Source organism: Diabrotica virgifera, chromosome 10 (genome assembly GCF_917563875.1).
Source record: "Diabrotica virgifera virgifera chromosome 10, PGI_DIABVI_V3a".
Classification (NCBI taxonomy): Eukaryota; Metazoa; Arthropoda; class Insecta; order Coleoptera; family Chrysomelidae; genus Diabrotica; species Diabrotica virgifera.
The window spans coordinates 149,182,291-149,202,674 of record NC_065452.1 but is presented as its reverse complement, the minus strand read 5'-3'; the positions used below and the strand labels follow the sequence as shown (position 1 = coordinate 149,202,674).

The window sequence follows — 20,384 nt, the reverse complement described above, 5'->3', positions numbered from 1 at the left end:
AGTGTCGAGATTCCTGTCAAAATAACTGTCAAAGATAAAATATAAAATACACTTACGAACAATTCAAACTAATCGGACATTACGAATGATTACCAACCATTACGAACTTGCCGGTCTCCACTTACGTCACGACTTCCGGATGTGCAATATATTTTGTTATTTATAGTATCATCATTGATTCATAAATATATATACCTATATATACCTATATTTATCAATCAACGGTATCATGTTATTTATAGTATCATGGTCAACCCTACAGCATACCAACGCTAAACATGGTCTTATCAAAGCAGTCCAAAGTCTGTATACTGGAACGACTGCAAAAATTAAAACTGGATCAAGGATGTCTGAGAAATAAAACTGAGAGATTTAAGGTCACGAGAGGATTGAAGCAGGGTTGCTGCATTTCGTCTACCCTTTTCAAAATTTATCTGGAACAAGCTGTGGAAAATAAAATGAAATTGCATGGGAATCCCTCTCAATAAACGAGACAACACTGTACACTTTATGTTTCGCTGATGGTCAAATTCTGATTGCCCAGGATCATGACGACTTGAGTTACATGATGCGGAAGCTAATAGAAGAATATAACAAATGGGGTCTCGAAGTCAACATCAAGAAAACTGAAGCTATGTGTATTGGAGGGACAAAGCACTCCATTAGATTAGACGATGGGTTAAACACTGTGATGAATACAAGTACCTGGGCATGAAGATAACTCAAGATGGAACACTCGATGCTGCGATAAAAGACATACAGGGTAGAAAAGCCATATCCATGATGAACGGCATTCTGTGGGACCAAACAATATCTAAAGCGAACAAACAGCTCATTCATATCATCTACAATACCAAACTGAAAAGTGTAATCACATATGGCAGTGAAGTTCGGCCAATGAAACAAAGAACAGAGAAAATGTTACTAGTAACAGAAATTGACCTCTGGAGAAAAACAGCAGACAAATCAAGAAGAGATCCAGAGATCGGATACCAAATGAGAGAATGCGAGAAATGATGGGATCTACAATTACTCGCCTAACAAGGTCCAAAGTTAAAGAAAAAAATTGTTGAAACATAAAAATATATTAGCTGACATGAAACCCTAACCACATAAAGACCAATTCAACCCAATAAACACGCTAGTTAGGAAAATTAAGGGAACTTAATCATCATCATCATGCAACCTCTTCTGTCCACTGCTGGACATAGGTCTCTCCCATTCTTCGCCACTCTTCACGGTTCTGTGCTTCTTGTTGCCATTTCTTGGATATTCGGTTAATGTCGTCCATCCAGCGTGTTGGTGGTCGTCCTCTGCTGCGTTTGTCTTCTGTTGGGCGCCAGTCAATTAGTTTTCTGGTCCATCTTGAGTCTTTCAGTCGCGCTATGTGACCTGCCCAATTCCATTTCAGCTTGGCTATGTGTTCAACGACATCAGTGATACCTGTTCTTTTCCTTAAGTCTTGGTTCCTTATTTTGTCTTTTTTTGTCACCCCGAGAATCGATCTTTCCATACGCCTTTGTGCCACTCGCATTTTTAGTGCTGTTGTTTTTGTGAGAGAGTTTCTGCTCCGTATGTCATAATAGGAAGAACGCATTGGTCAAATGTCTTCCGTTTCATAGCTGTCGGGATGTTGCTCTTAAAGATGTCTCTTAGTGAACCATACGCCGCCCAAGCAAGTGTTATTCGTCGTTGAAATTCGCAAGTCTGATTGTCCTTGCCTATTCTTATTTCATGACCGAGATATATGTACTTTTCTGTCAATTCTACCACTTTATTTTGGATGGTTAGGTGTTCGCTGGGAACTAAATTTGTCATAAATTTGGTCTTGCTGATGTTCATTTTTAGACCTATTGTTGAAGATACGTTTTCTAATTCTAGTAGCATTTGTTGTGCTTCACCCAGATCTTCGGTAATAAGTACTATATCGTCGGCAAAACGCAGATGATTGAGCATTTCTCCATCTATTTTTATTCCTCTATTTTCCCACTTTAGCATTTTAAAGGCTGTATGACACTATGCATTTTCTTGTATCATTTCTAATATCGTTTCTGATATCGTTTCTTGTATACATTTTCTTGTATCATTTCTTGTACGTACATTTGTGCCCTGTATGACACTATGCAAGTTCTTGTATCGAAAATTGTATGAAATTCGGCACGTGATTGGTCGAAATTTTGTTTGTCACCCTTTGTCACGTTATGGTAGTACTGCATCTACAGACACAGCTGATTTTAAATATTTTATAAAATTTATAAACTTTTATATAATTAACATTTTAATGTTAACAAGAATTTTACGTTGACTGAGGTTGATTATTTGTGTTTTTATTTTGTTTTGATATTTGTGCTAAAATATTTGCATTAGAATTATCTTTAATTTGATCCAAATTAGGAACTATTGTATTTTCGTCTATTAAAAAATTATGCACCATGAAACCTAAATTTATAGTTTGAACTTTACTAGGAGCTAAATATATGGTTATTAGTAGAACAGTAGTCCATACCAAACGGTATATTAAGTATCAATAAAAGATTTATAAATAATACCTACAAAAACACAAATAAATTCATCAATACATTATCCCATTTTCATTTCAGCCGCCATTATGAGTAAGTAATTTTGACATTTTAGATGTTTTACCAGCAGGTTTTACGTTTTTGCTCTTTGCGCAGAAATTGGCGCAGTTCTTGTACAATAATCTGTGCCTGACACAAATTCTTGTATCGTTTCTGATATCGTTTCTTGTATCTGTGTATGACACTATGCATTTTGTTGACATATCAGAAACGATATTAGAAATGATACAAGAAAATGTATAGTGTCATACAGCCTTAAAGGCGTATTCGAGGACCGCTTTAAATAATTTAGGTGAGAGAGTGTCGCCCTGTCTCACACCCCGCTTGATATGAATTTATCTGGTAGTATCATGCAGTTTTACACGCATTGTGGCGTTTTGGTATAATGTTTGCACTAACTTTGTAAACCGGTAATCTATTCTACTATTGTTCAGAGCAGTTATAATGCTGTCTAATTCCACAGTGTCGAAGGCTTTGTGAAAGTCTACGAAGATAAGTACCAGTGGTCTGTTATATGCTATCGACTTTTCTATTAAGGTTTTTACTGTTTGTAGGTAATCGTTTGTTCCGAATTTTGAGCGGAATCCAGCTTGTTCTCGGGGTTGGTAGAAATCTAACTTTTTTTCTAGTCTTATTATTTATGTTTTTTTATGTAGTTTGGGTCTATCTTTTTTATGACTTTTGGTTGATGTTTCATTGGAAGTTCCCTTCTTCTTCTTAACGTGCCCTATCAAGTCCCCTTGACGTTGGCGATTAACATGGCGAAACTGTCTCTGTCTCGAGCTATTCTAAATAGGTGTTCTGCTTTCTTTATTCCTGTCCACTCCCGGATATTCTTCAACCAAGAGGCCTGCTTTCTACCAGTTCCTCTGCGTCCTTCGATTTTACCCATCATCATAATTTGAAGAATATTATACCGGTCTCCCCTTACTACGTGTCCAAAATAGGCCATCTTTTTATATTTGATGTTATCAAGCAGCTCGCGGGTAGCATTTGCTCTCTTAAGGACTGCCACATTTGTCAGCATAGCCGTCCATGATATTTTCAGAATACGTCTGTGCAGCCACATTTCAAAGGCCTCCAAACGGTTACTGGTGGATATTTTTAATGTCCATGCTTCGACACCATACAAGAAGACTGACCAAATGTAGCATTTAATCATGCGCTTTCGAAGTTGAAGTTGCAAGGTATCATTACAGAAGAATGACCTCATTTTTAAAAATGTCGTGCGGGCTATCTCGATTCTACATTTTATCTCTTTATCTGGATCTAGTTGTTCAGTAATATGGCAACCAAGATATTTAAAACTGGGTACTCTTTGAATTATATGACCATCAACATATAAACGTGAATCTTGATGGGCCAAACGGCTAAATACCATGTATTTTGTTTTTAAACAGTTTATATTTAGGCCAAACTCTCTTCCCACTTCCCACTAGGGAAGTTCCCCTAAGACAAATTTTTCCTCCCAAGGCAAATGTCTAGATCCGCCACTGGATTGACCTGAACGAAAAACGGTAACGTTATGCAGGAAAGGGGAGAAGGGCCGCTTTTGTGTCAAAGATGCAAAAATTAAGATAGGTAAGTAAAAATATTATTTACGAAATAAATGTTGAAAATGTAAAAATTATTATCTCAAATCTTATTTTAAATTCTGAAAAATCGCGGTAATCACAACACAACAGTTTGAAAATCACGGAATCACGCATCTCTACTATAAATAGGGACACGAGACGCCTACGAATAAATTTTCCGATGACTGAAAAGTAAAGAAAACAGTTTTTTTTCTTTGAATTTACGACAAATTGTTTGTGCTAAACATCCTGATTATTCATAGTTTTATCAATGTGATATTTATTTATGCTTAATTTTGCCATTATCTTTGCACCTGTACGTTATGCAACACATGTCATCATTCTCTTTGCCTTATCCCTATGCGGGGTCGGCTTCCCTAATTGCATTTCTCCACACAATTCTATCTTGGGTCATATCAATGTCAATCCCCTTTACCAACATGTCCTGCCTTATCGTCTCTCCCCAGATCTATTCTTTGGTCTTCCTCTCCTACTCCTTCCAGGAATCTGCACTTCAGCTATTCTTCGTATTGGGTGACTAACGTCTCGACGTTGAACAGGACCAAACCATCTTAACCTATGCTCTCTCATTTTGGCATCAATTGGTGCCACACCTAGACTTCCCCTAATATACTCATTTCTAATTTTATCCTTCTTTGTCACTCCACTCATCCATCTAAGCATTCTCATTTCTGCCACATGCATTCGTTGTTCCTCTTCTTCTTCACTGCCCAACATTCAGTTCCGTATATCATAGCCGGTCTTATGGCTGTTTATTGGAAATTTTCTGTCACACACCACACCACTGGCTTCCTTCCACTTCATCCATCCAGCCCTAATTCTACTGCATGCATCTCCATCTACACTCCTGGCCAAAAAAACCGGGACACCTTAAAAATTGGTCATTTTTGATGTCTCGAATCTCCTAAACCTGTTGTCCGATTTTAGTGATTTTTTAATATGTTGTAGCCTTATTCTCTAAGAATATGGATGTAGTAATAGTGTTGCTGAACAGGTAAATGTCATTGTATACCGGGTATAACAATAATACTGTGTTTTTTCCTGAAAGTTCGTAACACCCTGTGGAATATTCTAGCATCCAAAAAAACATTGAAATTAAAACTCAGTTGTAGCCCTAGTCTCTCTTATCTTAACATTCTGCTTTTTGACTCATTTACTTACGTTGGATAATGAAAAAGTTAGGTACTTTGACAAGTAGCCATGTTCTTTATCAATATAGGGTGTATCTAAATAAGTGCGACAAACTTTAAGGGGTAATTCTGCATGAAAAAATAATGACCGTTTGATTTATAAACATGTGTCTGCAAATGCTTCGTTTTCGAGATACCGGGTGTTGAATTTTTTCTTACACACTGACGATTTATTTATTGCTCTAAAACCGGTTGAGATATGCAAATGAAATTTGGTGGGTTTTAAGAGGCAGTCATTGCGCATTTTTTGACGTACAATTATGTATTTTATATTCACCATTGGCGTGCATACGGGTCATATTACCCGATCATATTACCTGTATGCACGCCAATGGCGAATATAAAATTTTTAGTTGTATGTGAAAAAATGTGAAATAACTACCTCTTGATCGATTCGAATCGTTTATTGTTGACAAGCGACACACCAAATCAAAAATCGAACATTTATGGTTATCTAATAATCTAGTAATATTTTTATGGTTAATGGTAGGTAGAACCCAATCCCACAGAAATCTCTTCGTGGATTTTATATATTATGGATAATAATTTAATCCTACAACCCAGAAATCAGAAACCCCGATTAATTATAGATTTATAACATAACCTAATTGATGTTTGTTTGCCCCTGATAACAAATGGGGAATAATCGATAATCATAAAAATCGATATCTGTCATATTCTCTTCACTTCTAAACTTTAACGCATCGCTGGGATTCCCCGAATTCGGGAATAAAACGATTTTCATGTAAATAATATATGTGCAATTTTATAAAGCTTATAAAATCAAACAGATTTTTTAAAATCGTCTTACAAATATTAAGAATTCCCTAGATTTTTGATAGAATTGAATAAAATTCCCCTTTTCCCTAAGCTGGCTCAAAATTCCCTAGGTTTAGGGAAAATTCCCTAGGTCTGGTAACCCTGGACGGAGGAGGATTTCCTGGTTGCGAAATTTAAGGGAGTGGTATGGGTGCAGTTTAATACAGTTGTTCAGAATTGCAGCCAATAACGTTAAGATTGCTGTGATGGTAGCCAACCTCTGATAGGAGACGGTACTACAAGAAGAAGAATTACAATTTAAAAGAAAAGATGGTTCAGATTTGATTACAGTACAGAGCCTCTACTATGTGCTTATACGTATTTCGGAATAACCGTTTCCTCATCGGAGCACCTGGGTAGAGGCACTGAACTGAAATCAAATCCTTTCATCCTTTCCGGATAATTATCAAAATAATTACCAAAGATGCTACTAGCACCATCTATGAATCAAAAGTCTAATAAGTCAGGAAATAAAATTCGAAATTATTTATTCTCGTGAGCTTTTTAAGTTGGAAAAATAAAGCATAACAGAGTGGCGAAATACTCGACAAGGGAAATCTAAATTGCATTTCACGTCCTGTCATTCACCGTGATAATAATTTTAGCGAACTATTTCCTTTAATATCCACCAAAGGTGAATAAAGTATAAACTAAAAGAAAAGAAGAGATGGTTCAGGTTCAGATTTAGATTACAGTACAGAGCTAAAAGAAAAGAAAAGATGGGTCAGATTTGATTACAGTACAGAGCCTCTACTATGTGCTTATACGTATGTATTTCGGAATAACGTTTCCTCATCGGAGCACCTGGGTAGAGGCACTGAACTGAAATCAAATCCTTTCATCCTTTCCGGGTAATTATCAAAATAATTACCAAAGGTGCTACTAGCACCATCTATGAATCAAAAGCCTAATAAGTCAGGAAATAAAATTCAAAATTATTTATTCTCTGAGCTTTTTAAGTGTGGCGAAATACGTGAAATTCAATTTACATTTCCCTTGTCGAGTATTTCGTCACTCATCTGTTATGCTTTATTTTTCCAACTTAAAAAGCTCAGAGGATAAACAATAATTTCGAATTTTATTACCTGACTTATTAGACTTTTAATTATAATTTAGTATTTTTACGACTACTTTGCTTGGAAACATTTGTTCAATAAATAAAACGAGACGTTAATAACATTTTATTGTATTTACATAATCAAAGGCTTTATTTTGTACAGTCTGTAGTCTATACAGTTTACATGTAAATGTAAAAGGCACATATTTAATCGTGATAGACTTCTACAATACTTCAGAACATAGACGTCGAAATATTTTCGGTACTTAGCTACACCAAAACTTTATTTTATTTCATAAAGTTTATTAACTATATATATTTCATAAAGTATATTAGTAGTACAATAATAATACAATTCATCGTTTAATATACTTATGCATAAATATACCGGCTCAGGATATACACTGAAAAAACGGTTCCGTGACATCTCGTAACGCGACAGTTCGTAACCGACAATTCGTAACGTCAACATTTATTTTTTTTAGCAAATTTATCAGCATTGAGTCTATACATTCACCGGCACAAAAAACGGGCACTCTAAACAATGGGCTATTTTTAATGACTTGTATTTCCTAAACCTGATATCCGATTTAGGTAATTTTTTTAATATGTTATAGCCTTATTCTTTAACAATATCGCTGTAATAATATTGTTGCTAGACAGGTACATTGTCATTGTATACAAGGTGTACGAATCAATTCTCAAACTTTGGAATACCCTGTGGAATGTTCTAGCTTTAATAAAATACTGAAATTAAAACCCAACTATAGCCTCAGGTTTTCTTAACATTCTGTTTTTTGATTCATTCGCTTATTTTGGATAATAAAAAAGTTAGACACTTTAACAACTACCCCTGTTTTTCGACAATACAGGGTGTTTTTAAATAAGTACGGCAAACTTTAAGGGGTAATTCTGCATGATAAAATAATGACAGTTGGCTTTATAAACGTATGCCCGCAAATGCTTCGTTTCCGAGATAGAGGGTGTTGAAATTGTTCTTACAAACTGACGATTTATTTATTGCTCTAAAACGGTTTGTGATATGCAAATGAAATTTGGTAGAATTTAAGAGGTAGTTATTGCGCATTTTTTGGCATACAATTAAGAATTTTATATTCACCATTGGCGTGCATACGGGTATAAACATTTTAGATATATCCCGTATGCACGCCAATGGTGAATATAAAATTCTTAACTGTAGGCCAAAAAATGCGCAATAACTACCTCTTAAAATCTACCAAATTTCATTTGCATATCACAAACCGTTTTAGAGCAATGAATAAAGCGTCAGTTTGTAAGAACAATTTCAACACCCCATATATCGGAAACGAAGCATTTGCGGGCATACGTTTATAAAGCATACTGTCATTATTTTATCATGCAGAATTACCCCTTAAAGTTTGTTGTACTTATTTAAAAACACCCTGTATTGTCGAAAAACAGGGGTAGTTGTTAAAGTGCCTAACTTTTTTATTATCCAACATAAGCGAATGAATCAAAAACAAAATGTTAAGAAAACCTGAGGCTATAGTTGGGATTTAATTTCAGTATTTTATAAAAGCTAGAACATTCCACAGGGTGTTCCAAAGTTAGAGAAATAAACACAGTTTGATTCGTACACCCTGTATACAATGACAATGTACCTGTCTAGCAACAATATTATTACAGCGATATTGATAGAGAATAAGGCTATAACATATTAAAAAAATTTTTAAATCGGATATCAGGTTTAGGAAATAAAAGTCATTAAAAATTACCCATTTTTTGGGGTGCCCGTTTTTTTGTGCCGGTGAGTGTACAAAAATACATTTTGCATACATTCCTGTATTAAAAGTAATGGGACTTTTTTAAAAACACACATATTTTTGCATATATTCTTGTTAATATGACAACTAAAGATTTTTTTTTAAATCTAACAACTTGAATGATCACTTTAAAGTAGTAAAACTAAGTGTGAAAAAGAATCAAGCAAATAAAAACAGTAGGTATAAAAATAATGCATTTACTATAATGATTAATATAATTCACATTACTAGATTATATTTATTTTATTATATAATTTTAAAAATTAATTTCCTACGAAATATGAAATGTGTCACAACATATTTATCCTGATGTTCGTTAGTTAAATTAATAAACGTAATTTCTATTGTAACTGTAATAAAAGTTAGTTTCCACGTTAACAAAAATAAACAGAAAAATTCAATTATGAAGTAACGAATTGTCCGTTACCATTTGTGGGGTTACGAACTGTCACGTTACGAGATGTCTTGTCACGGAAAAAACATACAATGTGAAATCAAAATTAACTTTCAACTCCCTCCTCTTTGCGAAAAAAATAGTATTCGTTGCTTCTACTCTACAACACGAGACATGATTCAATCCTACAACCACCCAAGCACAGATATTTAAGTATATGAAACTGTTACATAATATATAACTTAAATTAAGTCAAAAATAAATACTTATTAGAAGTCACACTGTATATATGTGGGCAAGCTCATTCCCACCTCTTACATTAAGAACGTTAACGCCTTTATGAAATAAAACAAAAAAAAAATCTCTACAAACACGTTCACGTGCTTGTAGTACAATAAAATTATTATATAAACTAACCTAAGAAAATCACATTAAATATCAGAACCCTGGTTACAAATTATTCAGCTAGAATACAATCCAAAAATCTTTCATTACAAAAATCTTCACGTATGACTTCAACAGTGAAACTTTAGGTGCAACAGCTACAAGCCTACCGGCAGTGTAAGCCTTAAGGAAACACAAAAAATATCAAGACATCAAGTACTTTATTAAGAGATTACAAAAAACAAAAAAATCGCTTCCGAATTTACCAATATTTTTACAAAAAGTTCACATATAATTAATACATAAAGTAAAAGCTTGGTAACTCAAATTTTGCTCTCTATGTCAATTCAGCCTAAAACAGATGAACACCCTGGTCAAAAATATGGGTTGAAGTGTAGCACTGACACTGTTACCATTCTTTATACGATCTAAGATCCAAGAATATAATCCTACTCCAATATAACTCTTAAACCTGCTCTGGCAATATTAACACTAATTAACTGGCAACATATTTTGATATTTAATGAAAAAATTTAAATTTCTACAAATACTTGAATGTTTTTGTATAAACTAATAATTACAGTAGAAGCCCGATTATCCGTGAGCGGATTATTCGGAACGCGGATTGTCCGGGACGCGGATTATCCGTCTTATGATTTTCCATAACTCCAATTGTATTTTTTTGAGGTTTTATCGAAATTTTTTTTTTCCAGCCAATGTTACATCACTGTATGGTGTTGTATATACAACCAATGTATGGTGGTTGGGGTTCTTTAGCGCCTTCTTTACCCCCGACAAGGGGGTTGATTTGTAAAACACTATTTATCAAACATGTATTTATTGCCAACACTAAATATACCAGTAACGAGTTGGTGGGCAAAGTCTATATTCTAACTACTTGATGTCTAAATAATGAATGATGAATACAGATTGATCTGTGCAATACTTTCTCCGTATCTATAAATAAACTCGTAATTGTTTTGTTATGATTTTGACGACACGATTGTGACCGTGAAATACTCATAATATCAAAATCGCTGACTGAGGTGTTCTCGAACCGATTGGCCTACATTGTGAAATAAATGTCACCCAGTTATTTTACTATAAACAATAATGTTTGTTTAAGACCTTTAAAAATTAAATCGATATGAATTGCTATTATTTTTGAGTGATAATATAAATCCTGTACAAATGGATCAGGGTGTTACTGAGACAATGAGACGCCTGTAGCAAAGAACGTGTTGGATGAAGAAAACTCTTTTCTCACAATCTTTGTTTAGTAAATCTCAAAGGATGTTGTGTTTATGCGACCGGTTTCACAGTTTACAATTATTTCTTATTTGTATTCCATCATCAGGCCTATGAAACTAGAAAGGCTAAAATAAATGATTTTTATTTAAAAGACGCAATTTGTATAGTGGCAAATAGATAGAGTGGAAAAAAGAGAAGACTTTCAATGTCTTGAAAGAGATGATAAAAGGAGATGATGATAAAGAAACTAAGACGAAACTTACGATGAAGAAATGATGGGACGGAACCAATCAGAGTAACTAGTCAGGATGCTGACGAAGCTGCCAATATTCTACTAGACTATTTTGAGCAACGAGAACCTTAGGATCATTTTGATATTTTGAACTTGCGCAGAATATGCCATACAATAAAATAGTCAAAGACTTTTAACACATACCAAAGTGACTGACTTTTTTTAAAAAGCCTAAAAATATATAACCGCTTTATGTAAATGCAAGTTGATCTGCATACCTATGTAGTTTTTATTTTTCTTATTTAGTATAAACGTTTATTTATGCAGTAACTTTCTCTGTTATCTTTTTGTGGTAGGTCCATAATACTATGTATGTACCTACAATGTATCAATATGTACGAAATAAAAGTTCGGATTATCCGTGTTTTTCGATTATCCGAGCACGGATAATCGTGGTTCTACTGTATTGGAAATAAAGGCTTGTTAACTGTCTCCTACTTAGTTCTTAGCATCGTTTCAGTTTTAAATACACTGCTCAATAAAATCAGACTAACACCGAACAAATTTAAGTTACAATAATATACTTTATTTATTATAAAGTGACGGTGACATCTTAACTACATAATAGACAGTTTTGGCAAGCCGTTTACAAATTTGTTTGCTAGCAAATAGATTGAGTCAACTTATCTCTGTACTTTCATTCGTGGATTCTAAGTCTCAACGTTTTATATCTTGGCATCTTCTTGTTGTATCTAATGTATTCCAAACTGGTCCTTCGAACTCCATACAAACCTGTTCTATGTGACGTTATATTGATTCATGATATTTTAGCAAAAAAAGTACTTTCTGATTGGTATTTTTAATCAATATCATAAATAGTAAATAATATTTAATATAGTATATAGGCCCAGGTCGACGCAGCCTGAATAAAAATGTACCTTTGGTAAAACCAGGGGTAATAATAGGCGGTTGAAGCGTAGCACTGGCCCTGTCGCCTTCCTTGTATACCTTAGGCCCTAGCTATAGCAGACTACCCTGCTATAATCCCAAAGCCGCGTTAGCGGTATAAAACGGGGGACTATTATTATTATTCTATTTATAATGGTCCATGACTTTTAAAAAGTTTGGGGATTGACTTCATTTGTCTGAACATAAATCTTTAAATTAATATCAGTCTACTTCAATAGTATATTTAGAGGAATTTACCACACAAACTCACAAATTTAAGAATTTTTGCAGTTACTCATAACTTCTTCTCGTAGCACTACAACCCGGGGTGGGTATTGGCTGACTAAACAACTTATAGACGGAGAGGCAGCGCTGAAATTTTTTTTTGAATTTACTGAAGCTACATTTTTCACAGTTGATTACTGTGATTGTGTAGAGAATCATACTGCGGTCGGTCAAGCGAAACGTAGAACAGGGGTTACTGAGAGGGTATCAAAGTTGCTTTCCTACGAAGGTAATTAAATCCATTTACTAAGGCTGAAAATCAGTACACACATTCTAAATTGAATATAAATAAAAGTTATTATAGTCGATCAGCTGTATGACGGGACAGAGCCGGTCAGTCGGGCCCAGTGAATGTACAGGGTTATTCACTATATTTTGACCCCCTTGTAAACTGCTTTATTTACAGAATTAGAAAAAAATGTAAAATGCAAAAGTTATTCGATTTTTAAATTATGATTTTTTGACATATATATCGTACTATTGACGTCATCCATCTGGACGTGATGACGTAATCGACTATTTTTTTTTAATGAGAATAGGGGTCGTGTGCTAGCTCATTTGAAAGGTTATCATTATTTATACAGGGTGTCCAAAAAAAATTTTTGAAAAAATTTTTTTGGACACCCTGTATAATCAATGATGTTAATGTTTATATTACTGAATAGGGAATTGAATAATCTTTCAAATGAGCTAGCACTCGACCCCTATTCCCATTTAAAAAAAATGTCAAAAAATCATAATTTAAAAATCGAATACCTTTTGCATTTTACATTTTTTTCTCATTCTGTAAATAAAGCAGTTTACAAGGGGGTCAAAATATAGTGAATAACCCTGTACATTCACTGGAGCCGACCAACCGGCTCTGTCCCGTCATACAGCTGACCGACTATAATAACTTTTATTTATATTTAATTTAGAATGTGTGTACTGATTTTCAGTCTTAGTAAATGGATTTAGTTACCTTCGTAGGAAAGCAACTTTGATACCCTCTCAGTAACCCCATGTTCTACGTTTCACTTGACCGACCGCAGTGTTTCTCTACACAATCACAGTAATCAACCGTGAAAAATCTAGCTTTAGTAAATTCAAAGAAATTTTTCAGCGCTGCCTCTTGGACTCTTATAGTTATTCATAACGTCTTCCGAATACATGTTGAGAAGGATTGGCAAAAGTACATAACGTCCTCTCTCTTTATTTCAATATCTTCAGTTGTCTGCTGTTATATATGTACTACTGTTTGTTGATCATAGTAGATATTTGAAATATTGTTAATATCTTTTGTTTAGTCTAGATTTTTCCTGTAAGAGTTGTATTAGATGGACGGTTTTCTTGACAGTACTACCAACCAAATCAATATAAATAAAAGAGCTGTCAAAAGTTACGTCACCCTCAGTTTATAATAAGCTATACATTCGGATTAAACCCGAAAACAAAAACAAATTGAATCATTTATAAACTAACTGAACATAAATAAATAATTTAATTAAATAATGTAAAAACTGCCGCTTTTCTTATATTTTCGCAGCATTTAGAATGTTTCCAATTAATGTTTCAAATAAAACCTTACACTATACAAGGTAAATCATTATGAGCTGCTGAAAATATGGCAAATAAATAATATGACAAATTTTTAGAACAAAAATACAAATATTTTATACAAAGATGAATTACACAACACGTGGTATATTATTAATCCTTTTTTCGAGTGTGAGAGGAAATTTATAATTTTCAAATTGAATCTAGTCAAACAAGCCATCTATGTAGTAAACTATTATATCAATATTGTGTAATTTGGTAATGTGGTTCAATTCCAAAAAGAAAATATCCTGAAACCAAAACTGTCCTGTGCTATTTAAGTAATGCCATATATTATCTTCATGGCAATCCTTGACTCTCTTTCACCACCATTAGTACTACCAACCTTTCAAACGCAAAGACAGGAAGGCAATCAGATGAAGTGTATAGTGAGGAATATGTATTTAAGAAATTAGGTGGGGCTAAAAGAGGACTAAACAGTGATGGTGAATACTTAAGTCACTTGCGGTTTGTAGAAGATCTTGTTATGACAGCAGATAATTAAAATGAAGCTTACAAAATGATGGAAGAACTAAAACAGGCTATAGAACAAGTAGGTATGAAATGGAAGACATAAACTTTCAAAAAACAAAATATATAACCAATTTAGTTTAGATATATGAATAGGAGGCAACCAATTATAGTTTGTTTAGCAGAAAATGGTTGACTTCAATTAGTGCGGTCGTAAATATTATTAAATTTATCTGACTTGGCCCATTGTTAAGACCGGTCCGGAGCGATAAGCGAACGAGGTAGACAGAGTTGGTCTTTTGACAATTAACACTAACTAGACGGTACTCCTATAATAAAGCAAAGGATCCACAAAATTTTTACCTGAAATACGTAAATGAAACATATTTAAATTTTACCTGAAACCGGGCATTTTATAATATTATCGGTTAACCCAGGATGTTTTAATTGAAGTCAACCATTTACTGCTAAACAAACTTTACATCTGGTTTTAGCTATATAGCTATAGCTATACTAGGTACATGAAATTAAAATAGGAAAAGACAATCAACCCTGTGAGATTCAGCGCTGGTAAGATGCGACATATTCTAAAGGAACACTACCCATTTGCTTAAAGACAAAAGTTAACCACCAATGTATTATACTGCCGGTAATATTAACATGAACTAAAAATCTGCCAGTAAATTAAGAGTAACCAAAAAGAGATGATATGATTCCAAGCAGAATAGTAAGAGAGGGGACTAAAACATCAGATTGTACAAGTCAAATAGACTGGCTATAATATAACACATTTAAATGATAATAGGAGGACCAAAAACTCATAGAATGGAGACCTAAACAAAACAAGAGACACCGATAGACTCATACTAAGATGAATGGACGACTTACGAAAAACAGCAATAAATTAGATGCAGAAAGCACAGGATAGAGAACAGTGGAACAGTATGGGGACCTATGTCAACAGTGTATGCAAGAGGTTGAAAGATGATGATGATGACATTTCAAAACAAGACAATGGGAGGTGAAATAAGTAGATAATATTATAAAGGCGATGTGAATTGTAAGAGAGGAAAACTATGCTAGATAAGATTGATATGGTTCTGAACTAATTTTTTGTGGCATTTTGTTATATTTTTGGAGATAATAAAATATAGTAGTAGGCAAAAAATCTAGTAGTTAAAACAAGATGCATGACAAGAGCACTGGGTGGAGACCAGTGGAGGAGACAAGGGGATGACTATGTTCAGAAATAGATACAGTAAGGTAGAGGTACGATGGATGAAGATCATTGCTAGAAATCAGAAGAGAGACATTAATATAACTTACAGAAGGAGTGTGATTGGTACTGAAGATTGTAATATACAATCTGGTAATACTACAATTTAACAGTAGGTACATAAGTTTTTGTGTAGTGGTACCAAAAGAGGTTTGAAGAGGTTTTGGTTTCTTTTTGTTGAAATAAATTAAAAATAGTATGTGATATAAAAATACAAATAAATTTAATGTAAATAATATGTACTACATTATGTATAAAGGCTATTATATTATTATATAGTTGCACATTGCTTAAAATGTTCTATAAATTTGCCAAAAATAATGATTCACTGCAATAATGTATTAAATATCTTTAATGGTACACAGCCATTTTAAACAAAAAGATATAAGACTAGAATTTAACTCTATGGCGAGTTATTGACTATATCGGGTCATTTACGGAAAATGAAGGCTCTGTATGAAATAATCCTCAATAAAATGGCAAGTTTGCAGCAATTGTATATCATAACTTTTAGTAGAAACTCAAGGGGGGAGTATGGTTTAAAATTTTTCGATTTTTCGCAAAATTACCGGAGATACAGCATGTTGAACATCCTTCGATTCGCTTTGTGCAGCGGCATTGCACCAGAGCGCTTGAGCGTAGTGAGAAACGTTCAACAGCTGTTCCCCTTCTCTTTTGTAAATTACTCCGCGATTCAAAAACATATTCCGGAGTGCACTGTTGGCTTATTTTTCAATATTTTGCCTTGAAATTTTTTTGAATATTCTTTTAATTGTACTTAATATGTTTATTTGATTTAAAAATAAAATATTTCTATCATAGTTTAAAAAAATTCACAAAAATATGCTTGAAATGCCCCCCCCCCCGTAATTTAATACTTGATTTTCTCTATACTGGTAAGACTGGAAACCTTTAGAAAATATTTTTTATTTCATTGTTTGTCATCTAAAGCATAACATATGATAAATACTTATAAAGGTTAGGAAATAATGTATTTATATAACTCTCGTGATGTTTCAGTGAGATGAATAACTCGAGTCAATAATCATTCAATTTTTTTATCACAAGTCATATTTGTATTATATGTGGTGATCATGGTCATATATCTACTACATGTATCTCATCTTTATCTTAATATACTAAAGTCTATTTATTTGCACCTGGCAGCTCATTACAAATGCAAATCTTCAAATAGAGGTTAAGGGTTATCGTCAAGGTCATAAACCATTGCCGTACGGATGTAGTTGAAACCAATAAGGTTTTTGTGAAAAATTACGAGTTATGCATTAATTTGCTTAGTTACATATGCCTACTTTCAGTGGCGTAACCAGGGGGGTTTTGAGAGTTATAACTACCCCTTTTGGAATTTACTTTGAGCTCTTTACGCTTAACACCATTACTATTCCATAACCCCCAGAGACCCTACAGTAGTTGTACCCCCTCCCCCACCCCCTTAGGATCATCCTGGAGACAACGTTGCCTACTTAAAAAAAGACCACAAGAAATTAAAAACTCCTAACACTAATAATAAAAAGAAAATAGAAAGTACGAATTATGTCAAAGTTGTATCTTAGATACAACGAGATATAAGTTATGGAAAGATACAACAAGAGATGAAAATCCATAATTTATAAGTAAATCGATAAGCTTTTATGCTGTGGCCACAGTAAGGGCATTAGACGTTACTGTGGCCCCAGCATTAATGTATGCACATTGCTTAAATGTTAGATATACAATGTATCCACTTTCATTAATTTTATTTAACATATAAATTCTTTTGACTCTCCAACACTGACCAATAATTTTCATACCTGTTGAGTATATAATCCATAGGTTTATATTGTTATTAATTTATATGCAAACAGGGTGGACTCTTTGAAAAATAATATCTAAAACTATATTTCAACACGAGAGGATAAATTTGTTTGCATATTAACCCTTAACCTCTATTTGAAGATTTGCATTTGTAATGAGCTGTCAGTTGCAAACAAATAAAGTATAGAATATTTAAATCATAAATGATTGTTCTTATATCAATTTAAACATAGTATCTATCGTTATGTGCTTTTGTTTGATGTCATGTATGTAGCAATTGAAAAATACGTATTTTGCCTACCTAACGTAAGTTTTTTTAATGTGTATATAATTATGCAGAATATTAATATATTATAATTTATTACTATATATCCCGTATCACAGTGATGCAATATGTTTTAGGTCACACTTATTGTATTTCTAAAGAATTTAATAGTTTTTGACGTAGTTTTACTACTGTTATAAACAATGAGAGTAATAAAAATAATTTATCATTTATTCTCAAAGGTTGACCAATTTGTTTCTCTCCTTAAAAAAATTCACTGGATTATGTAGGTAAAGGCTCAGTTACACGACGCTTGTAACACGTACGAGCTACTGAGTCACCGAGTGTACTGGAGGCAAGTATCTCACAGGGATAGTGGCGTCTACAGCCTAAAATCGTTTTTTAATGGGCAGACGCGTTATCAGATACTTCGTAGCTTCTCAATTAATCACAGCAATCACTGGTACCAGCTACTAGAAGCGTGTTACCGGTCTCTATGATGCTAGTGCGTTATAAAATCGAGTATTGCGTGGGAGAAATATTGATGGGGAAACCTACTCGTTCCAGTAAATAGGATTGCTTTCTATTTACTAGACTGGCATGAATACTCGCAGCGAGTACTATACAGTACTAACATAAAATACCAATTTACACAATAAGAGTAATAAAAGTCAGCACACTAAAACCGAGTACTGACTTTTAGTACTCTCCTTGTGTAAATTGGTGTTTTATATTCCAGTAGAGTAGAGTACTCGCTGTGAGTGTTCATGCCAGTCGTGTAAATATAAGTAAAGCAATATTTGGTTCCTCCACCAATACTTCTCCCACGTAGTACTCGACTGTAAGACACACTAACACCATAGAGACCGGTTACACGCTTCTGGTAGCTGGTGGCTGGTACCCGTAATTAGTTGAGGTGCTACGAAGTCTCTGGTGAAACACTGGCTTCCAGTACTCGCCCCAGTAACTCGTATGAGATACTACCGTCTTGTAACTGAGCCCGTAAGTTATGATATAACTGGAACACATGCTATTTTGGAATAACGCTCATTCGGTAGCGAAAACCGTAATTGAGAAATATTTCTGTACAGGGCCATAACAAAAAGCTTTTCATTGTCCATTATTATCCACGTTAGATTACACACTACATCCTGGGGTCACTTCATCCGTATTTTGCTGCGTCCAGCGACACTGGTGACTTGAACTACTGGTATCATTTCGTAAACTCTGTTCTAGCTCTAATAGTTGACCCATAAAATTAAGGTTGGGCGATATGATGGGGCGGGCTTCTTTCACTTTTTTGTAGGCTTCCACCATCGACATCTGTTTGTATTTCATTATGTAAGCTATGGCTATAGTTGCGCTGCGGGAGATTCCAGCTTGGCAGTGAACCAACACTCTAGAACCGCTTTTCCTAGCTGCTTCTGCAAAATAAAACACACTTGTTAGTATATTGCCATAGAGAAAAATATATTATCTACTATATGGACGGTACACCACCCGCGTGGGCGGTAGCAATTTTATTAAGTTGGTTAATTCATACAATGATAAAAATCTTAACAGAACGTGGTTAGACAACTACATATTAAAGTTAACACGACACTGATAGTATCAGCGCCTCAGCTCCATCGGATTGGTGGACGCTTTAGTACCTGTATGTTAAATTCCTTTGAACCGTGTCATTTTACCGACAATTCACGGGAAAAAACGCGCCGCTCACAAGGGCCATAAATATAGGGTTGGGTATTAGCTTAAGGATCATAAATAACAAATTTTGTGAGAAATTTCGCTATTTCACGTTGAGTTGTGAGTTGCATTGAGTATTATCTTAACTATTAGAAACAGATAGATAGATAGGTTCTAATCGACTATAAGTCTCTTGATTTAGATTACGAGAAAAACAAAAGAATCATACTACATTATAATTTGTTTTTGATTGTGTGTTTATTTGTGTTTGAAGATATTTACTTTCTAACGCCACATTGACGAAAAAATATATGATAAAATTTACATACACTTTATTCTGTATAAATATGACCAGATGACTTTTATAACCATAATCCATTAAAATAATTCCATAATTATTAGAGATATTTAATTTTACCAAAATGAAAATTGTTCCTTTTGTAAAAATCAACAAAATGGCGTTTCGTAAACTTTGATCCGATTGTTAGATCCAGAGTTATAACAAATAACAAATTTCGTGAAAAACAATTGCAAAATAGGCATTCGATGGGGATTTTCAAGTATACACAGCTTTCATACATGCCATCAATTTTCAAAACCCCCTCATTTTAAAGGTAATGGTTTCAGCTTTAAAAAAACTTTGCAAAATTATTTTATCTTTATTAATAAAAAAGTTATAACATTAAAAAATTAAAAATTTCACTAAAAAGTTTCGAATTAATTTGTTTACAAGAAATTTAAACAAAATTCAGCTATA

At 33.8% G+C, this 20,384-nt stretch overlaps 1 protein-coding gene across 2 annotated transcripts in view; it reads right to left on the bottom strand.

Annotated features, from left to right (window-relative positions):
• Positions 1 to 7,351: 7,351 nt before the first annotated feature.
• LOC114331297 (dual specificity protein phosphatase 10-like) overlaps positions 7,352 to 20,384 on the bottom strand; it is a 195,086-nt gene continuing 182,053 nt past the window's right edge. For both annotated transcript variants that reach the window (XM_050663242.1, XM_028280820.2), the window contains exon 4: positions 7,352 to 19,365. In XM_050663242.1, the coding sequence (XP_050519199.1) occupies positions 19,079 to 19,365 (287 nt within the window). In that variant the 3' untranslated portion in view covers positions 7,352 to 19,078. The remainder of the gene's footprint in view (positions 19,366 to 20,384) is intronic.